At 40.8% G+C, this 21,336-nt stretch overlaps 1 protein-coding gene across 1 annotated transcript in view; it reads right to left on the reverse strand.

Moving 5' to 3' along the window:
• LOC308091125 (vacuole membrane protein 1-like) overlaps positions 1 to 21,336 on the reverse strand; it is a 76,756-nt gene that overhangs the window by 31,239 nt on the left and 24,181 nt on the right. The window contains exons 6-9 of the mRNA XM_080436496.1: positions 17,835 to 18,077; positions 12,268 to 12,399; positions 988 to 1,068; positions 299 to 415 (exon numbers count right to left, since the gene is read on the reverse strand). Coding sequence (XP_080292622.1) covers positions 299 to 415; positions 988 to 1,068; positions 12,268 to 12,399; positions 17,835 to 18,077 — 573 coding nt within the window. The remainder of the gene's footprint in view (positions 1 to 298; positions 416 to 987; positions 1,069 to 12,267; positions 12,400 to 17,834; positions 18,078 to 21,336) is intronic.

Raw genomic sequence — 21,336 nt, forward strand, 5'->3', positions numbered from 1 at the left:
TTTGGGTGCACAAAATGGCCTCCCTATTTTCCAGTTGAATCTTACTTGACTCTCATGTTGCAGATTCAAAACCATACTTAAGATAAATTATAACCTTCACTTTGGTGCCATTTCTCTGCATAAATATGGAAATGAAGATAAAAAATATAGAATAAAAAGTAGCAGACAACACATACAGTATTAAACTATATTGTGAATAGGTTTACATGTGTATGTAATGAGCACTCTTTGATTTGAGCATTTCAAAAGCATTATTTGATGAGATCGACATTAACGGTATTCTTTAAATTAAACTCACTTGAATGTGCATCTTAATGACCGCTTTTCCAATCAGTGTTGCACCAAAGAAAGTCCAAAAGGGAACCAGAAAGTGTCCACATGTTATTCCTGCCAGGTCGAACAAAGGATTGGGAATCTGAAGGAAAGAGAATTGAGGTAGTTTTCAAATTAATTGCAACATCCACTACATAAAATATATCGTCTCTGTCGGGTGGAAACCACATAATGTCCAAAACTGTTACTTTTCAGTATTCAAATTCAAAAATAGCGAAAAGACAAGCTTGTAGATCTGCTACTTTTGACACGCTGTAGTATGATCAAGTAGGGCGTTAATTTATGAAAAAAGACAAAAAGTTAAAATATGGAGATAAGAGGTTTCTGCCCGACAGCAACGATATATCATTTCATATGTGGATTAATATGATATGTTAAATGTGTGTTAATGTATTAAAATGAATTAAAGAATGACGTGAGTAGTCTATAATGCATCTTTGCTGTGGCACATTTTACCTCAATCTTAATTCTCTTCAATGAAGCAATTGTACATTAACTCTACAGTAACTTATAGTGCCATGAGAATATATGGAATACATATGTTGCTCATTTAATATAGTTTAATTTAAGTGACAGACAATGGCAAAACACGATGGCATTACTACAGTGTAGCTTGTACCATGAAAAAGTGCAGAATAAAGTAATTTTACTTACAGAAGCACAAGCCAGTATTCCAAAGAATCCAACACTCTGGATCAGTTTGTGCACTGCCAGCTTTGCTCTGGTGGCTAAGTCCTGAAAGGAAAAAAGGAAAAGGAAAAGGAAAGGGAAATATAAATATATATATATAATATTCAGACTCAAGTGATGTCTAGCTCATGTAGAGCAAGACATGCAGTTTGCACAAATCATTTCTACAAAATGGCATTTAAAACAGTGAAGAGGTAGGTTGATGTTTTAATCTACTGAATTCTACTGCAGAAGGCATAAAAAAATCAATTATCTTAAACACCCCTGCCACTGGTTATGGGTCAGGGTAATAAATATATTACAGTATCTATTAGAATCATTTCACCATGCTGCGTCATTTCAAACTGTTCACAGTGATGAAAGATATTTTAACTAATAAGGAATTAATAATTTGTTTGTGGCAAATGACAACAGACCAAATTAATTGTATTAAAGAGTTACCAGGGCAATTGCAATTTTTGAACAGTATTGTTCGTTATTCAAACACGCCATTTTTGCATGTTTTCACTTTTCAGAGTTACTGTATGAAGTCAAGTATGAAATTAATTCACAGAATCTGTGGCAATATTTGCACTAACATGACTACAAATGTTGAACATTTGGGAGACCTGTTGCTAGTGTCAAAGTCTATTAAAATTAGTTTCATTATTTATGTCAACATCTAATATTCCAAAGCAAATTGTTTTTAAGATGCCTCTGGTGCCTCAGTCAGATGATATTTCAGTTGTTTATTTAATAAAAAGAGATGTAATGTCATTCAATCTCTCAATTACACATTTAAAAATACCTCACTGTGCAAATGAAACGAATAATGTGGGAATAAGCTGCTTACGAAGTGCATTTATTTCTTAATGAGAGCAAAAGGTGCAACCACCCCAATATGAGGATTTTCAACTTCACCAAGCGGCCCAACAGAAAAACTATTTCAATACAGTTTTAATCACTGATTAAGAAAGGTGAACGCACATAAAACTGATACTCACACCTTCATAAATCAGGTTTACAACTGACACAACTGTCTATAACATTTGGAAATAGGTTTCTAGTACTTTATGGACACTTTAATTAATTAAGCCATCCATATGTGTATTTCCCAAGCCATCTACATTTGTGCACCTTTTCTTTGAATCTACAATATTTTTGGGACATCAGCATGGAGCAACACTTTATTCACTGAACTTCATCAATATAGATCTACATCTAAACTGTACTGTGTCTGTGTAAATTGCAAGATGAGGGGAACTTAGTGAAGCGAAATCTTCCTTGTTCATAAATTAGTCACAAAGACTGAGACCACCTGTTATTGAAAGTCGTCCTGACAGTCAAAAATATATTTATTTAAATGTAATAGTAATGCACCCCAGCCCCCCACGCACACAAATATGACTAAAACCTTCATTTATGAATGACACTGACCACAATTTAAAACCCTCTCCCCACCATTCACACTGCAGAAATGCACTCTTTAATTCACTCTTTAATCTTACATATAACTAAAACCAATTTCTAAACTTGTTTTGTGTGTGAATCAGGGAAATTTAAGTGCTTCCATAAGGTGTCTTACCTCTAGTGGCAGTTTTAAATCCTTTATCATTGGATATGTGAGAACAAGACAAGGCGCTTTGGCCATTCCAATGACTCACATATTCTAACATATTCTACTGATTTTCCCCTAACCCTCCTGACATACACACAAAAGCCTCTTTTCACAGCAATGGCATGGATTTTTCCTGTCAATACCTTTTCTGGGAAGAGGAGCTTAATCTGTTTGGGTGTTATTCAAAATAGTTCTGGGAACTGAGCAGGAATACTTAGTTTTTTCAGCTGGATCAACTGACTGTTTCAAACTTTCTGGATGACACATTTCACACCTACAGAAGGTAAACTATGGCATAATTATTTGTAGACCATAAGTGTTCTTTCAGCTCATAGTTTAATTAAATGAATAACTTTTGAGCTACAATTTATGTCTAAAATCAGAGTAGCGTAGTAGCAGTGTTCAAAATAAATCAATTAAATTCTGTAACTAACCATTCAGTTTAGAGTTCTACATTTTGTGGACATTAATAGTGTGGAAAAAGAATTTGTACCATAGGAAAACATAAAGAATTTGTACCACAAATAACTATATAAAATTGTTAAACCGTGTAAAGAAAGTGAATATCAAAAGAAGCAAAGTTATGTTTCCATGTTAGTGAAAGATTAGATGTTTACACTTAAAATATTTTGTTAGCAAATTGAGAACTGGATATTAATTTAAGTCAAGTGATAATATATTTAATAAATCAAAGGAGAACCTTTCTCAGGCGACAATGACATCTTCTGTGTGTGTGTGTGTGTGTGTATAAAATATTATGTATATATAATACATATACAGTATGTAGGCTACTGTATGTATACATATACATACATATGATGTATGTATATGATGGAGCTTGCACAAAAAACGAATTTCACACACCTTTTTTATACCTGCATGTGTGTGTATGTTTTACGTTTCATTTTAGCAAAAAACATTTTTACCTCCAAAATTATAATACATGACTCAAAGACTGAAATGTAATTCTCATACTGTAGATGTAATTAGGATTAAAGTTGACAAATTTCCTGGTGAAATTTTCCTACACAAATAGGCAGTGAATATATGAAGCAAGACACATATATCTATCTGTATAGTTAGCAAAGATCCTCTGTGTGTCATTATGATTTTTAAAACTACACGCCCGGATTTTCTGAATGTGATATTGTTACATTTTAATGAACATAAAAAACGAACTTCAGTGAACAGTAACTCAAAATGTGAGTCTCAAAATAATGATGTATATTTTTCAATTATTGGTTGTCTGTGTTCCAAATGTTAATAGCTTTGGACAGATTCATTTTGCATCATCAATATTTTCTGCAGGTGCAAAAGGTATAAAATCAACAATTCTAGAATGCAATGGTTGAATGCTAAGAGGTGTATGTGTGTGTTATCTATAATGCCTTTATCTCTCAAGCACATTGTTAAATCAAAACTTGAGTTAGGGGACTGGTGGTGATACTGTACTACCAAATATGGTCAACAAAACCAGTACAGTACTGTGACATTCTTCGAGGAGTCCAACCCAGCGTACAGGAAATTTGAGAGACAACGGAGGTAGCCTAATAAGGGGATTGAGGGTGGGGGGGTACAAATGGACACTGAATCTGATTGGTTAACAGTTCGCATTTCTCCATCCAATCACATAAGGCTCCCCCCCACGACAAGCCTGCTACTTCAATTCTAGCCTAGCCTTCTTTCCCTGTTTTTGCGTGTGTGTGTGTGTGTGTGTGTGTGTGTGTGTGTGTGTGTGTGTGTGTGTGTGTGTGTGTGTGTGTGTGTGTGTGTGTGTGTGTGTGTGTGTGTGTGTGTGTGTGTGTGCGCGCGTGTGTGAGAGCGTGTGTAAGCGTTGCACGGTATGTGTGTGTGTGTGTGCAGTGTGTTTTCAGGAGGTGGGAGACGGGGCTGGGTGTCTGAGGGAAGGAATGTGTATGGTTTACAGCTGAACCGCTGTGGACTGCCTGGACCAGCGCTACCTGACAACCGACTGTGTTGTCGACTGGACAGAATCATGCATATCCAATCACTGCCATGGAGACGGACGTGTTTGGCCCCATGAATCCCATTTACTTTATGACGTCATGACACTTGCATTGTTTGCATTAAGCGCAGTTTAGGTTTTCAATCTTATTCAATAAGGAGGGAATAAGAATATCAACAAAGCGTGTACAAATGGTCCCAGGGGAGGGGCGGGGACAGTGTGTGTATGTGTGTGTGTGTGTTTGTGTATAATATTGTGATTTACTACAGTTGGACTATGTACTTGAACTCTTTCACATTTCTGCATTTCTGGATGAGGGAAGCGTCTATCTTCCATGGCTGGGGTTCAGACATCCAGACTCTGTTGTTGGCGGCTTATGGAAAATCACCATCTTTGCCAGGCACATCGCCAGGGCTGCCTGCCACCCACCCGCCCCCATCGCCACTAGCCTTCAGGGCAGGGCTTAGCAGCAGCAATTACATTTAGGAGATCTTGTCAAGGGTGCAGTGTCATTAAAACCATGGAACTACGGTTCCAGGTTTGGCTACTCAGCACAACTGCTTTACTCAGCAATCCATGCTAACGACCCCACATCCAGACGCCCTCTGTGGGACCGTTGATTACGTTTTGCTGACTGTTTAGATGGTTTTCTACTTCTTACTGCATCATTTCTGCTCCATTTCAGGAAGTAGATCATATGTGGTTTGCAAATTGTTTTTTGCTAGTAATTTATTACTGATACAGTCCCTGACACACAGAGACATTAAATGTAAATGTTTATTGTTGCCACGGAGATCATGGCAATTAATGGAAAGCCAGAAGTGGCAAAGAACATTGTTTCTTTGCATTTCTGAGAACTTTTGAATTTACATTCATGGAAAACATCACCCACATTGTGAGAATTAAAAAAATATTTTACATGGGGAGACTGTTTCTGCTTTTCACATTTGTTTCTTCTTTATTGAATGCATCATTGTATTATGCGCTATCAGCAATTTTTGATTTTATAATCTATACTTGTAGCTACTCATGAATGGAAACTCCCTTTGAAAAAGTAGCCAAAATGTTTTTAATAGGCTCTTGTAGCGCTGATGGGGTAAGGAGTTCAAACAGACAAAAAGCCTGCAACGACAAAGCAATCTGCTCAATGGGGAAAATGTAAGTGTCAGACGAGGAAAAATCTATGCATAGCCTATATACAAGTCAACACCCACACACATTTTTTTCTCTCCCTCTCAGTATTTCTTTTTCTGAATGAAAGTCTTTCACACACAGGACACCCATCTCCGGCGCGGTCGCCAGCCCCGACAGGGAGATGGCTAAAGTTCATCTCATTAACTCCGCATGAGCCCCCACCCTCTCTCACAGGCACAGGAAGTGGACCCCCTGACGCAACCGGTCCTATAGTCCCTTCTAGAAAAATTCAAATCTATCTGGACAAAAGAAAAAAAAATGCACCCCTGAGTCCACGTTGACAAATTCTTTAACAAGCTGTGGTTAAAGGGAAGCTGGTTTTACTCTGACTCACCCCCCTCCTTTCAAACAGTTTACTGGAAATAAAGGGGGAGGAGGAGGGAGGGGGCACTTTCAGAGAAGTCACGTGATGGGGCAGGGCAAACCACAGCACAGAGAGCCTTTGAGTGCAGTAGGCCAGGGGAGGCAGGCACACGCCCAGCGCAGATGGCTCTCATTTGACTTACAGGAGATACGATCCTGGGAGTTGGCAATCAAGAATTCACAGCCTGTTAACCCTTTCCTTGCCAGACGAGGGGGAAAAAAAAGTCCCCACACAGCCAGCAGGAAATGATTTCATTATCGTGTTACAAGCAGTCATGGGCTTGATCCATGTAAGACCCCCCACCCCCACATACACCCCCCGCCCCCCCGTCCCCCCCACACCCCCCCCAAGGCATTCCATGTCTATATCGAGGATGCCTCCTGGGCTCCTAAGGGCCATGAAAATGTTTGGCTTTTGTACCGAGCTAAGATTTAAGTGGAAAGAAATGCTGCTGCTCATGACATCAGTGTCTGGACCCGTTGGAAGAGCGGATGACTTCATTACTCTTGAATAGCTGTTTTGAGTGAAAAAAAAAAAAAGGAAAGAAAATGAAAGAGAGAGACACAGTATCTGCCGCTGTGTGTCACGTGAACATGTGGCAGGAAGTTGGCACGTGCAGACTGAGAGAAATAGCAGTGTTGGCACCTAGAGACCCCTATGACTTGGGCAGTGAGAAAGATAACGTCAGCATCTTATTCCAGCTCTGCTGCCCAGGGGCGGTGGGAAGTATCGCAACCGACATTGTCAATTTCTTACTATTTCCTGTCCTCAGTGCAACAATCCATTTCACCCACCCACCAGTCCTACCGGTTGTCCAGTTTGATTAGTGTCAATTCCATTAGTGTCTATGGAGTCTATTTGTACTGCGGTCTTATTCTATTGATTTGGAGCCGTCACTCAATGCAACACAGTGGTGATTTGAGATAGATCCGCGTGTTCATGTTGATCGGTTTCATGTCCCCTCTGACAAAAAAGAAAGAAAAACATACCGTACAGCGATAAAACAAGTGATGCTCAAAAAATTAAGGTGTTGATGGGTCCCCTCAAGAGAAAGAAGGATCCCCAAACATCCGAATAAAGGTAAAATCATCACAAAGACAAAAACACGCTGCTGTATGCTGGAGCTCCTCAATGGTTTAAGCAACCTAAGACCAAATGCTGTTGATGCCATTGTACGGACGGACAGTAGGACATACGGACTCACACACACATAAGGCTGCCAGATCAGATATCAACAGAGACAAGCGGAAAGTGAGAGCGATGCAGAGGATGGGAATATAGCTCATGAGAAAGAATGAGAGCGTAAGGAGGGAGGGATGTCAAAGGAATCATAAAAAGAGAGTGAAAAAGAGAGAGAGAGTGAGCGAAAGCGATAGAGAGACGGTACACTAAGGCATGTCCCTTTTAATCTCCACTTCATTCAGAGCAGACAGATGTGAGACAAATAGGCGATGCTCCTTCAGTGTCACCTCGGTTTTGACCCCAAAAAATAAATAAATACAAAGTACAGGAACGCATTCAAGTATAGAATAAAACTAAGACAAAAGCGTCTCTGCCCCCACGATGTGTCTTCTGTTTGGCTCTTCCACACACTGTGCTATTTTCTCAGTGTTCTGGTGGGGAGCGAGACTTTATCAGTGGGTCCAGTGATGTCAGAGCTCTAGACGCACACATGTGGTCTTAAAGCTCGGGCTGCAATTGGTGCCAACCTATCCAGATGTCCATGGCATTAGTAATAATGGACCTTTAAAATAGGTATTGTAAACCTTATGGGACAATCGCATAGCAGCTACAGTACATCTGGTTCTTCTCCGGTCATTACAGCTAAGTCTCTTTAAGAGACGTCGGTTGACTCGGTGCCATCTTGGTCAAATCCCTGGGTAGCCAATTCAGGATAACAACACAAGTCTCCTATCTCTTTGAAAGGGGTATAATTTAAATCTCTGACACACAAATTATCATCTACATTTTATATTTACAAACACCTGATCAAAAGTACTAGATATTGTATACATTCAGAGCTATCGAAAGCTCATGTACATGGATTAAAGGACTAAATGATAGAGATGTATAATTCAGTCTCTGTGAACCTTATAGTTGTGTTTCCACTGTAAAACCAGTACATTGCAGAGTAAAAAACTGACATAAATTGCCTGAATATGCAGTGGGAGAGTCATTCCCACATGCCCTTCTTATTGGTTAAGCACATGAGACTAGGCATTTGGGGATGATAAAATATGTATTTGGGACAAACAAACAAATGTCCATCTGTAGGCTGGCAGACGGTTTAATTAAACTCTCTCCCATCTCTCTCTCTGTCTTGCAGCATTGTAGTTGGACACTCATTGGCAATATTGTTTTGAACAAAGCATTTTGTTCATTGAACAGGTTCGCCTTGCTATGCTCTCTCACCCAGTAAATGAATTCGCTATATCAGATGCTCCCTCTTATTCTCGACCCAACCTCGCGCACACACTCATGTGACGGGATAACAATGCAGGTATTCTGACTAGGTAGGATTACATGATATTGACGGTACAATACGGGCATTCAAAATTGGCACGCGTTCACACAGGACGGCAACATTTAATATACCAGTAAATTGGAGGCATTTCAAGCAAGTGGGAACAGGGTTTTATATAGATCACCTATGGTCTAATTTGCAAATGAGGTCTCGAACCTCAAAGTGACTCTCCTGGTTAAATAAAGGTTACATACATACATACTTTATTCACACACACACACACACACACGCACGCACGCACACGCACACGCACACGCACACACACACACACACACACACACACACACACACACACACACACAGAGAGAGAAAGGTGAGATTAATGACATTCAGTAGATCCACTGTGGTAAAACCTTCTCAGTTTTCAGCACAAATACCACCTCAGATTACCAGGTCAAATAAGGCATAAATGAACACCTAAAGATCTGCAATGTCCGAAACATCCATAAGATGTATAGATGGAGTAATTTTATTGTCATATATTATATATACAAACTCAAAGCTAAAAGGCATGAACTTTTAAATAACCATAAAGAGTCTAACTGCTTGAGCTACATTGTCAGGAAGAGAAAAGCATTCTCTAGGATGAAGACTGTCACAAGACCTATATTGTCAGGAAAAGCATTCCCTAGGATGAAGACGGTCAGAAGACAGGTTAGATTAAGCCAGGATAAAACCACTTGCATGTTTCTCATTCCTCCATTTACAAGTTCAAGTGGGTGGAAGGCAAATATTTACGCATGTTGCGCTGTGCTGCATTGTCGGAACATTTGTAGGAGTCACTTTAAATGAGAGTACCATCTCTCAGGGTATTATGAAACTCAGGGGGGAACTCAAGAGCATTGTGAAAATACTTGTTTTCCGCCATACTGTTGAGGACCAAGGTAGAGTTTTGCTGTGGTACAGTGGCAATGTTACACCCGCGCACACAGTCAACACATTGTACTTCATATACACTGTGATGACTCTGACGAATCACATTTCACATCCAGGTCTCACTCTCCACAACTTCATAACTTTACTCATCTCTTTGCCTTTGTCAGTGTTTTTCTGGTATTTTAATTGTGTTTTATCGCTTGTTTAATGTTTTCTGTGGGGACTGCGGATGAACATGTGCATTCTTGCTAAATGCGGTGTATTTACATTGCATTATTATGTAGTGTTCATTATATATCGTCGGTGTCCGGGACGAACCAGCTAACTCCATTTTCAGTTTTTTTTGTTTTTTTGTTTTCATAAACAAAGCTATTGAATACCCTTTACGTCTGTGTAAAAAATCTAAACATTTGAACCAATGAAAAGTATTAAAAAGCGCCTCTGACGCAACCTCCCAACTCCATTGGATCCTCAAACTGTTCGTCAAAAACAAACAACTCCCCCTCTCTACTCTGCTGCAGCCTTTTTACAACACAGAACAGAGCGCGCTGCGCAGTGAACGAGGAGTAGTATCACGTAAACAAACTCCCCGTAGTCTGTTAAAACTATGCAGTGTACCTGTTTATCAAACTTAGCACTGACGCTAATGTTATGAAAACAAGTAATTATATTTCTAAAATCTATGAAGTGTTTAATGAAGAGAGCAATGTGACAAGAAGAAAGGAGTTGATAGCATTTCTGTCGCGACTCGTGCTAATTCTGTGAACCCCTCTTTGCAAAAGTTATTGTAATATTTAAAGTCCTGTTTATTATTGTTGGCCTATATAAGTGTCATGAAGCATCAAGGCATTAATTCACACGTTGTTGTGATGCATTGTGAGCTTGGAGATCCATTGTAAGCTTTTGGAAATTTGTACCCTTTTGAAACCTCTCCCTCAGCAGCAAGTGGAGCTATTGTTGTTTGGACACCTAACTCCATTTCAGCTTGATTTCTGCTCGTCTGAAACTACTAACTCCACTTGCGCTGGATTTGGGTAAAGTGGTGATAATATAATGACACATGCAAGTATCTGACGATATATAAAGTCACTATACCAACTCTGATGAGGCAGTATTGCTTTGTTTTAAAAATATAAGGTTTTCTTCATTTCCTAAAAAACGTATATTTAGTTTTTTCGTTTCCTGAACAATGAGCGTTTTGGAGTTAGCAGGTTCGGGCTGGACAGCAGAGATATGCTCTTGCTCTGTTCCGTCTAAATAAACAAATAAAGTAAAGTAACAACAGTCGATTGGGGAAAGGTGTGAAACTGTATTGTGGAAGGGAATAATATTTGTCATGCACAGTAAAATCCTTAGTGTACTCTTATGGGAGCATTTCTACACTTTCAGAGTTAAAGCTGCACTCTGTAACTCAGAGACAGATTCAGACTCAGGAAAATGTTTTACCACTGAGCTAATAGAGCACGCCTGCTTGCTCAGGGGAGATTGCTTTTTTTACTTTCAGGCAATACCACTTGTCACCAGTAGTGGTCATACCCTACCAAAGGATCTACATTTCTCAATAGAAGAGCAGGGAGACCAAAGACAAGAGAACAAAGTAACATTTTATAGTAAAAAAAGCTGTGGCTTTTAACCATTTAAACCCTATATACTGTACTTGGGTTAACCGGAGTCCCCCAGGGGTCCGTACTTGGTCCTGTCCTTTTTTCCGTCCACACCAAACCTCTTCACCGAAAATAGCTGATCTACAAGCTCCCAACAAGTCACACCGTCTGATATTTTTGCCAAATGTTCTCCTATTATGACATGCCCAGAATTGGGATGCTAGGGTTCATGTGGTTGAACTAACACTGAGGATTTAGCAGTGGAACAGGTAACAGATAGACTTCTTACACCTGACTTTCACTTCACTACATTTCTAGGAAGGGAAAATTACTCAATCCCTATTTCACACGGTCATCGAATTATTGGCTCAGGAATGCAACAAAAACAAAATCTCGATGAATTCAAGGCTTCATGGGGTCTGTAATTGATAGAAAATACGTTTTTTTTTGGATGAACTACTCCTTTAAGTATTTTTTAAAGCAAGTACCCCAGTACTTAAACTCAAGTACAAATTTGACTGTTTCTGATCTGATTGAGTTCTTTTTTTTTCTCTTCTGCACTGTAATTGTGTTTGTTATTTTTACTTCTTTTGTTTTATTGTATCCTAATTTTTATAATTTTATAATTGTGTTTCCTTTGCTTGATGTTTTGTGTAAAGCACATTGAATTGCCTTGTTGTTGAAATGTGCTATACAAATAAAATTGCCTTGATATCCAATATACTGATATTGTCCAACAACTCCTAATTTCCGATACCGATATCAACCGATATCGATATATGCGGTATATTATATATTTTCACCAAAAGTCAACTAATTGTCAGGTAACATCACATATCTAATCAAATAAAATAGCTATAATATCAATATAATATCTAATAAATCTAATATAATACAGTGAAGTTGTTTTCAATAAAGTGAGTCCCGGGACTCACTGGTGGTCATTTGAATGAGTCCCACTAATCTTAGATTAGGCTAGTTGGGCTAGTTGACAGTGCAGAAGGATAATTGCTCTGATGCCTATAACATTAACGAGCTTATGCTAATATCGGCCGATAATATCGGACATCCCTAGACATAAGTACTGGGGTTAGAACGGAGAAGGTGCATGTCATTCACCTGTGAGGACTGGGCCTGTTCCAGCATCTCCTCAAAGTCCAGGTAGTCCTCATCATCCGGATCCTCACCAGACAGTCTGGCTGCCCGCGCCATGAAGTATGGAGGCAATTCCCCTATGGCAGTGCCTGCACCCTGTTCCCATGCAACCATGCGTGCACACACACACACGCACGCACACACGCACGCACACGCACACACACACACACACACACACACACACAATGAGAAAAAATAGAAGCGAGGTTAAGTTCACAATGCCAAAGGAGAATTAAGCGATCACCTTGTGAGAAAATACGTTGTTATTTATGTAATTACCAACATAACAATTATATTAAAAGGTCATGGGGTCGACTGTGATGGTAAAAGGGAGGGTGAATAGTTGATGCGCCTCACCTACACAGATGCCTCTCAATGCACAAAACCAATGCGTTCAGATTTATTTCTATGGAGAATATAGGTTGCTGCCTTCAGGAAGGAGATACAGTGTTCCAACGTACAATAGGGTCAGACTGAAGAGGCCCTTTGTCCATCAGACGACATTGAGGCTTAATCAGGAGTTTAGGCCCGGGGTAGGCGGAGTGGTGGACATTGCTCTTGTCTTTATGTTTGTATGTATGTCATTTTAGTTTTAGTATTTTGTGTCATGTCAAATGTGTGTAATGTATATGTGTTGCATACATGGCTGCTGGGTTGCAAGACAAATTTCAGTGTGAGCTGACAATAAAGTAGTATCGTATCGTATCGTGTTTTCAGCTGGCAGCTCTGGCAAATTCAGCATGTTCTAATAAAGCCATGGAGGTCTAAAAAAATTGTATAAGTATCCAACATGCGAAGGAGTTCGCAGGTATAAAAGCCTGGAGGCAGGTGTGTGTGTGTGTGTGTGTGTGTGTGTGTGTGTGTGTGTGTGTGTGTGTGTGTGTGTGTGTGTGTGTGTGTGTGTGTGTGTGTGTGTGTGTGTGTGTGTGAGATGCAAGGAAAGCTTAACGGTCTGAAAAACGGAAGAGATTTGAGGAGAATAAATCCTCGCCACTTTACTTGGCCGGTTCACCAGGTTCATACCAGGAGAAACACGAGGACAGAGGGAGGGTGAAGGGGGTACAGAGTTAATTAACACAATGAAAATGCCCGCCAAGAAATGTAGTGTTTTGGAATCGCTCAAAGCTCGTTACAGTAATGTTTCCAGGCACAGAGGAGGAGGGGAGCAGCGGGAGTGAGAGGGATGGTAGAGGAAAGGTTATTGTAGTTAATGATGTGGCTTGAACAAGTTCACACAATGAGATCAATCCCTGAGATGTTACCGCAGACCAAGAGAAATCAATAAATGAAGCCAGTTTGTGATTACACTTTGTCTCACCATGTCTATTGTTTTGGTATATATACACACACACGTATATATTATACATATATTTGTGTGTGTATATATATATATATATATATATATATATATATATATATATATATATATATATGTGTGTACCCTGTAGGTACCCTCACAAAAAACATGCGGTAATCCTGGTCTCTATACTGTCTCCCCCTGGTCAGCCGGGGCGCATGATGGAGGGTAAAGGAACTGGTTGAAATAACGTGTTCCTTCCACGTGCTTCCAAAGAAGAAGCGGCTTGCTAGCTCCTCATGCATTGAAGGAGGCATGAGCTCAGTTCTAGGCTCTCCCTAGGCTGGCAGAGGGAGAGTAGGGCCCAGGATTACATAGGCAATTGTCACTGGGTGAAAAAATGGGTTACGAAATAATAAAATAAAAACATGAGGGCATATATATATATATATATATATATACATATATAATATATATATATATATATATATATATATATATATATATATATATATATTCACACACACACACACACACACACACACACCCCCACACACACACACACACACACACACACACACACACACACACACACACACACACACACACACACACACACACACACACAATATTCCCCCAGAGGGAAATAATGAGCTAACTGTGGTCACACAACTTACTTGCATCATGTAACAAGAGCGCTTAGCTAGAACATGATTAGTGGGTCGTTAGCAACCACGGTGGAGACAGCATGCCCAAACACTAGAGGCGGTGCTCTCCTAAAAAAAACTGGCACACGGCACGGTTAATCTGGACACCCTGTTCCCTGTCAACACAGCGGCCTTTGATGAAATCTGCCCGTTTCCTCATAATGGCGACGTGCCTTAATCTCCCAGACAGCTGCTCCATTCAATGGCACTGCTTCTGTTTGTGAAAGTGTTTTTGAGTGAGTGATATTGTGTGTGTGTGTGTGTGTGTGTGTGTGTGTGTGTGTGTGTGTGTGTGTGTGTGTGTGTGTGTGTGTGTGTGTGTGTGTGTGTGTGTGTGAGAGATAGAGAGAGAGGCAGGCAGGCAGTAAAATGTGTCCACCTGCAGTGGAGTATTGTTTGAAGTGGACCGCTTGAGGGGCACCATTAGTAAATGATGTGGTTGCCCGCAGAAGGACGAGCGAATGAGACTGGACACTCGCCGAAAATAACAAATTTTTCACACTCACACTCTGTGAATGCTGGTTGAATAACAAGAAAAAGAGTAAGGGGGATCCTCTCATCTGCAACACTCTTCACTGTATACAAACGGTCTGTAAGACTCCCAAAGAGTGAGAAAGAAGCGGAGGGGAGGGAGGGAGAGAGAGAGAGGAAGGATGGAGGGAGGGAGGGGTGCTTGTAGGCGTGTTTTGAAGCTGTGGGCCCAACAGGTGTTGCCAACTGTGGCGTTGACAGGCGTTAGCCTGGGCTGTGCCAGCCTACAAGGAGGTCGGGCATAGCCAAGGGATCGGGTGGCACACAGTACGAGTGGCCCAGCCTTCACCTCAGGGGGGAAAAGTGCTACCCGGGAAGTGCCACGGTTTGCTGCTTACGCACGCACGCACGCACGCACGCACAGTGAAGCGGACACTACCAAAGAACAGCTTGAAAAACAAAGATGATACCACAAATCAATAATCAATTAATGTTTAAATACATCTGTCTATATCCGTGTGAGCTGAGTGCATGATATTAGCAGTGTGAGTGTGTGTGTGTGTGTGTGTGTGTGTGTGTGTGTGTGTGTGTGTGTGTGTGTGTGTGTGTGTGTGTGTGTGTGTGTGTGTGTGTGTGTGTGTGTGTGTGTGTGTATGTCTGCGTGCGTGGTGTGGGAGAGTATAATAGTCAACCAATCTAACTTGTAAAACTTTATTTTATTAATGTAGGCGTGGTTGTGTGTGTGTGGGGGGGGGATAATAGCTGACCAAACTAACCTTTAAAATGTTATTTTAAAAGTATTTTAATGTTTTGAGTGTGTGTGTGTGTATGTGTGTGTGTGTGTGTGTGTGTGTGTGTGTGTGCGTGTGCGTGTGCGTGTGTGTGTGTGTGTGTGTGTGTGTGTGTGTGTGTGTGTGTGACCTCTCAGTGGTCAAATCTATATGTATTTCTGTAGTTAATGTATATCTGAATTATATAACATTATGCAGAAAGATTATACAGAACATACACAGAAAAGGAAGTCACAGGGCCAATTACTGGGAAGTCTATATAGTTCCTGAAGCTAGCTGGTGAAGAACTAGCATGTGTCTGTATTTCCCCATCACCTCAGCCTCTTCCACCATGACACAAAACACAAAGCGTCCACTTGTCAAAGGTGAAACAGACTTCAGGTCAGGTGACCAAGTTCTCTTTTCTCAAACTTTGGCTGTTAAGACTAGTGAGAAATGAAGACAGGAAAGTTGAAAAAGAAGAACATAGTGGAGTGTTTCCAGTGTGTGTGTGTGTGTGTGTGTGTGTGTGTGTGTGTGTGTGTGTGTGTGTGTGTGTGTGTGTGTGTGTGTTTGTTTTAGGTCTACAATAACAGGCCATTATCAATGGTTTCATGGTAACTCTGATACATGTCTGAGTCATTGATAAGGCACCTGAGTCACATTTAGAGGAAACTAAATACCTGGCACAGTGTAACTCTATGTCTGTGCAAAGGGGTCAGGTAGTTTTAAAAAATAACTGAAAACAGCTAGTAGTACTAACTGGTTTTAATGGTTTTTAAAGAGGTGTTAAAGACGGGGTGCCTGATGGCTCAGCCAGTTAGTGCGCACTGCGCAGAACTTATGCTCCATGTAAGCACGAGAAGCAGGGTTTTAATCCGACCCCCCATCTTGCCTCGCATGTCTCTCGTCTCTCTCTCTCTACAATGACCATAAAGACATACAAATTATATATATATAATATATATATATATATATATATATATATATATATATATATATATATATATTATGTATGATTGTATATATACATATATATATATATATATATATATATATATATATATATATATATATATATATATATATATATATATATATATATATATATATATATATATATATAAATGTTAACCACATTAACCCTGATATCACAATTTTGGACATTAGAACATTTTCAACAATTTACAAACAATATAGCAGAAACAGCATATCTGCAAGCTCACAATGCATCACGTCGCCAGCCTATAAAGATCAGCTATTCACTATTCTTCGTCTGACAAAGTATATACTAGGGCTTTAGTGGTTAAAAATGAAAATATCGCTTATGTGTGTGTCTACCTGCTAAGTCTGCAAGAGACATTACAAGGATCTGTTTCAGGCTACCGGTAACCACAACACTGGTTTGAGGTGTGAAACCACCAGTGTTGCATAGGGGAAATCCATGGTAAGGCTCTGGGGTTTTCCGAAGTAAATGCGAATTGTCAATGAATACACTTCAGCACTTTAAATTCACCCACAATGTGAATGCTATCTATCTCAAGTTCACCTGGGAAGCTTGTTCATGACCCCCCGAGGCCACTGTGAAATAACATGACTAACCCCTGGACCTATGATCTGCAACACGGTTTTGTTCCGTACTCTGCATGGCTTCAAATGGTTTTGTTCCGTACTCCGCACGGCTTCAAATGACAGCGGGAGCGTTTCAGGAGCAGAGCATCAGTGGCGTGGAACAGCGGGCCTATACATTTGTATTCAGTTTAGCGAGAAAACTGTTCAAAAGCAACAATGTATCAGTTGTAAAAAAATATATAATAATACAAAAAAGATAATTATATATACACACATACACACACACATTGAGTGTCATCACACAGATGACCATCATGCAATCTGTTTAAATTAGGACAAAACTCATTTTGATTCGGATGTGTACCTGTCAGCTGTGTTTCTTTCATTCTTAATTAAATTAATCTGATTAATGATTAATTTAAATGAGTGTTAGTAGGCCTACTAATAACATATCGACTCCTTGTTGTGTGTAAGCATCTATAAATCAATACAAAATAACTGACTGGAGTAAATATTAAACAAACTTGCAGTGAATGTGCAAGTACTGCAGATATCACAGCCTACGTGCGTAGAGGGACTCTTATATTGCCAAGTATGAGGTTTATACAAGGAGTTTGTTCTGGCAATGACGCAGAAACACTTAACATTTAAAACTATAACAACTGACAACCACCCAACCAACAAACCAACCAACCAACCAACGCATGGACTCACCCACATGCACGCCTCCAGTCGGACCTTGGAGATGATGGTCCAGAGAGACATGCCTCCCTGGAGGGCTGCGGCCCCCACCACCTCCTCCACCCCTGGAGCATCCACACCCACGTGGTTGGCCTCGGAGCCCGCCACAGGTGCCTCTGCCTGTGGGCAGATGATCTGCTCCGGGTAGGGGGGCTCGGGGAAATCCACTGAGCCACATTCATATGCTGCTACGGTCACTGCTGCTATGTGTGGACCCTGAGCAACGGAAAGAAAAAAAAGAGACAGATGGAATAGAGAGAGAGGAGAGAGAAAGACAGACAGAGAGAGAGAGAATGAATGAATGACAGAAAGGGACAGATGGAAATAAAAAATAAAAAAGTGAATGGAGAACAGAGTGGGAGTCAGTGCACCTGTTGGGAGTACTTCTGAGTCAGAGGAAGATCCCTATTAGTTATTAGCGTATGAGGGAAAATTTACTCAAATACTGGTAACATGAAAACTAATATTAACAGTCTATATGTCACCTCTTCTCACTAACAATGGAACTTCTCCATCTTTTTAATTTACATGTAGGGGCGAATGCACTTTCTACCTGCTTTCTACTGTACATGATTCAAACAGGGGATTTCTGAATGGAGGATTGGAGGCGAGTGACTACTTGGTTTCTGCCAGTTCAGAACATACTATGAAAGAATGGAAGAGAATAATGCAAGTGTCAGGGGACCAGGACAGTGGAAGGCCTCGAGCAGGAAAAAAGATCAAAGACTAAAGCAAAGGCTGTGGGAGAGGAGCGAGCTCTAATGCACACACGCACTGGCACACACATAAGTGCACCTGGTCAAAAATGTGTCAAACACAAAAGGCTTGCAAGCCGAAAATGGGAAATAATGGAGTGAAATAATATAAGCATGCGTCTACAGGAGGGATATGATGTAATAATGAGAGAGACAATGAAATATGTATATTGTAACACAGGGTATGTATGATAGACAGGAAAATCCCCATATATTATGTAATCACATATTTCAAGCAACTATCTTGGTTAACGACCTGTCCACTTTAGTCTTGGAAAGCCCTGATAGAGCTATGGCTACACAATGCCACTATTAGCTTCCCGGGGGGGAATCAATCACTCACAATCTGGATATTAAACTCACAATCGCGTACAAACACCAACATAATCACCTTTGCATTTTGATATGAACTCATCAGCAAGGTGAGTCTAATAAAGTAAAAGCCATTTAGACAGTTCCAATAGTTGACTTTCCATTGCACAGGTTTGTCAAAATGCCAAGTTCATTTATTTCTGGTCTTATAACCCGTATCAAGGTAAATTCCTGAATGGAACAAGGAAGATATTGATACTATAAGTGGTTCAATTTGATACTGAAAAGTCTCTAGGCTATAGCAGCTGTGGAAAGCAATGACATTACACTCTCTTATCTAACTACACATGCTATAGTCTAAAAACAACAAACACACATTTAAAAAAAAAAAAACATTATCTTCACGGATCTGAAATAGTGGATGCTTGAGATGGCTGAACAAAGTTGGCAATAATATGTTATTATTATGATACATTATGATTATGCTGTAACGTTTACAAACAAGGGCAGGTCTATGAATTAGGTCAGTGTATGTGTGGCCTGTGTGCTTAGTGCGTGTTCTGTGGCTAGCTGGTCCGTGTGTTTACATCCATGCGTATGAGAGTGTAGGAGGGGTGCACCCAGTGACGCATGTTCCACTGTTCCGTGTCACAGGGGCAGTTTGGGGTATTATGCAACATACCGCCAAAGCAATCTGACAAATGGGGTGGGGCCACCACTTCCGGTGTTGGGACAGAACAGGACAGGGCAGGACAGGACAGGACTGGGCAGGACAGCAGTGTGTGAGGCAACAGGAAACAGTAACATCTTTCAAGAGCCATGTGTGTTCCCTGTACCTCTCGATGACTCAAGATTATACTGGTGGTGGTGGTGGAGGCTAAGCTAAGCTTAGGCTAAGCTAAGGCTAAGCTTCTACAGTGGGCCTTCTGCCTCAGTTTTGTAGAAGTTATTGTCAAAGAAAAACTAAACAACACCCTTCTATCGAGAACTGAACCTGAAAACGGTTTGTTTTCCTAGGGAGGCTTAAGATAAAGTGAGAACGTTGCTGGAGACCCAGAATGGGGAGACAGGAAACTACTATTTTTGACCCAGTCTGAATGGGTGCATCCACACATGAGATGCAAGTTGACGCTTGGAAGTCGGAAGTCTCATCCACTCCCATGTTATAGGAAAAAACGGAAAAACCGTCCCGACGCGCGTCTGAAGCGCATATCCGGGTTCCTCTTTTCATTGAGTAATGGCCAGAATTGGCCGGAACCGGAACAAGGGCTTGTGACCCTAGCGTCAACTTGCATCTCATGTGTGGATGCACCCTATGTGGACACCCATGGCCACACATCCTCTCATTTAGTTCCACTGGGAGCACAGTGCCCTGAGACACACGCATAAAGGTAGCTCTCCACCGCTCCAACGTCAGCGGTGGTAAGCGTTGGAAAGCGTCTGTTGCCAAAAATCGTGGTAGGCAAAGAGTTAAGAATGTCCTGTTGTGCCAGGGACAACCTGACAGTGCTCATATTTAATTTATAAACGGCTTCACAAATTAGAATTTAACCATAATTATGGTGACCAAGTAACTTGTCAGAAGAAGACAAGCAATGTTGAGAGACAGTGCGAGTGTGTGAGAGACAGACCGATGGATTGGGGGCAGCAGTACAGAGATAATGATGAAGAGAATGATGTACATAAGGAATTTCTTTTGGCAAGCTAGAAGACTTGTCTAGGTCCAGTTGCAAATTGCAGACAGGTGCTCTTTTATGGTGCTCTTTTTTAGGAGTTTGATTGCTGGTGGTAGGGCATTCCACATTTTGGTGGCATAATAGTAGAATTAATTCATCCCATGTTTGTGCCGAATCTGGGGGGAATGAGATCAGTGGAGCTCCCTCTGGGTGCCCGTTTCTCACTCTTTGGAAGTAGTTTGACTGACAGGTACATGGGCACTGGTCCCACCCTAGCATAATGAGCCATCCCACCCTAGCATAATGAGCAGGGGTTAAGTGAGTTCTGGGTGTGAGGTCTAGTAGTAGTCTGATTGGTTTGTTTTGAGAGGTCTGTAGTTTTGATTTTAGTTTGCTCCAACTTGTGTCCTCAGTGCATTCCTACTGACCAACGAGGAGTGTTCAGACCCTAACCTGAACACTAAAAGATCCATGCCTAACCCTGTGTGTGTGTGTGTGTGTGTGTGTGTGTGTGTGTGTGTGTGTGTGTGTGTGTGTGTGTGTGTGTGTGTGTGTGTGTGTGTGTGTGTGTGTGTGCGTGTGCGTGTGTGTTGTGTGTGAAGGAAACAAGTCTATATTCCTCTCAACGCTATCTGGAAGTGTGTTTACCAAACACTGAGAGGCAGTCTGCCAGCAGAAAGCCTTGCGTGCATGACTGTGTGATCCTGCTCCCTCTCTGTTGGAGAGCTAATG

Source organism: Gymnoscopelus braueri (assembly GCF_963280865.1).
Source record: "Gymnoscopelus braueri genome assembly, chromosome: 8".
NCBI classification, from domain to species: domain Eukaryota; kingdom Metazoa; phylum Chordata; class Actinopteri; order Myctophiformes; family Myctophidae; genus Gymnoscopelus; species Gymnoscopelus braueri.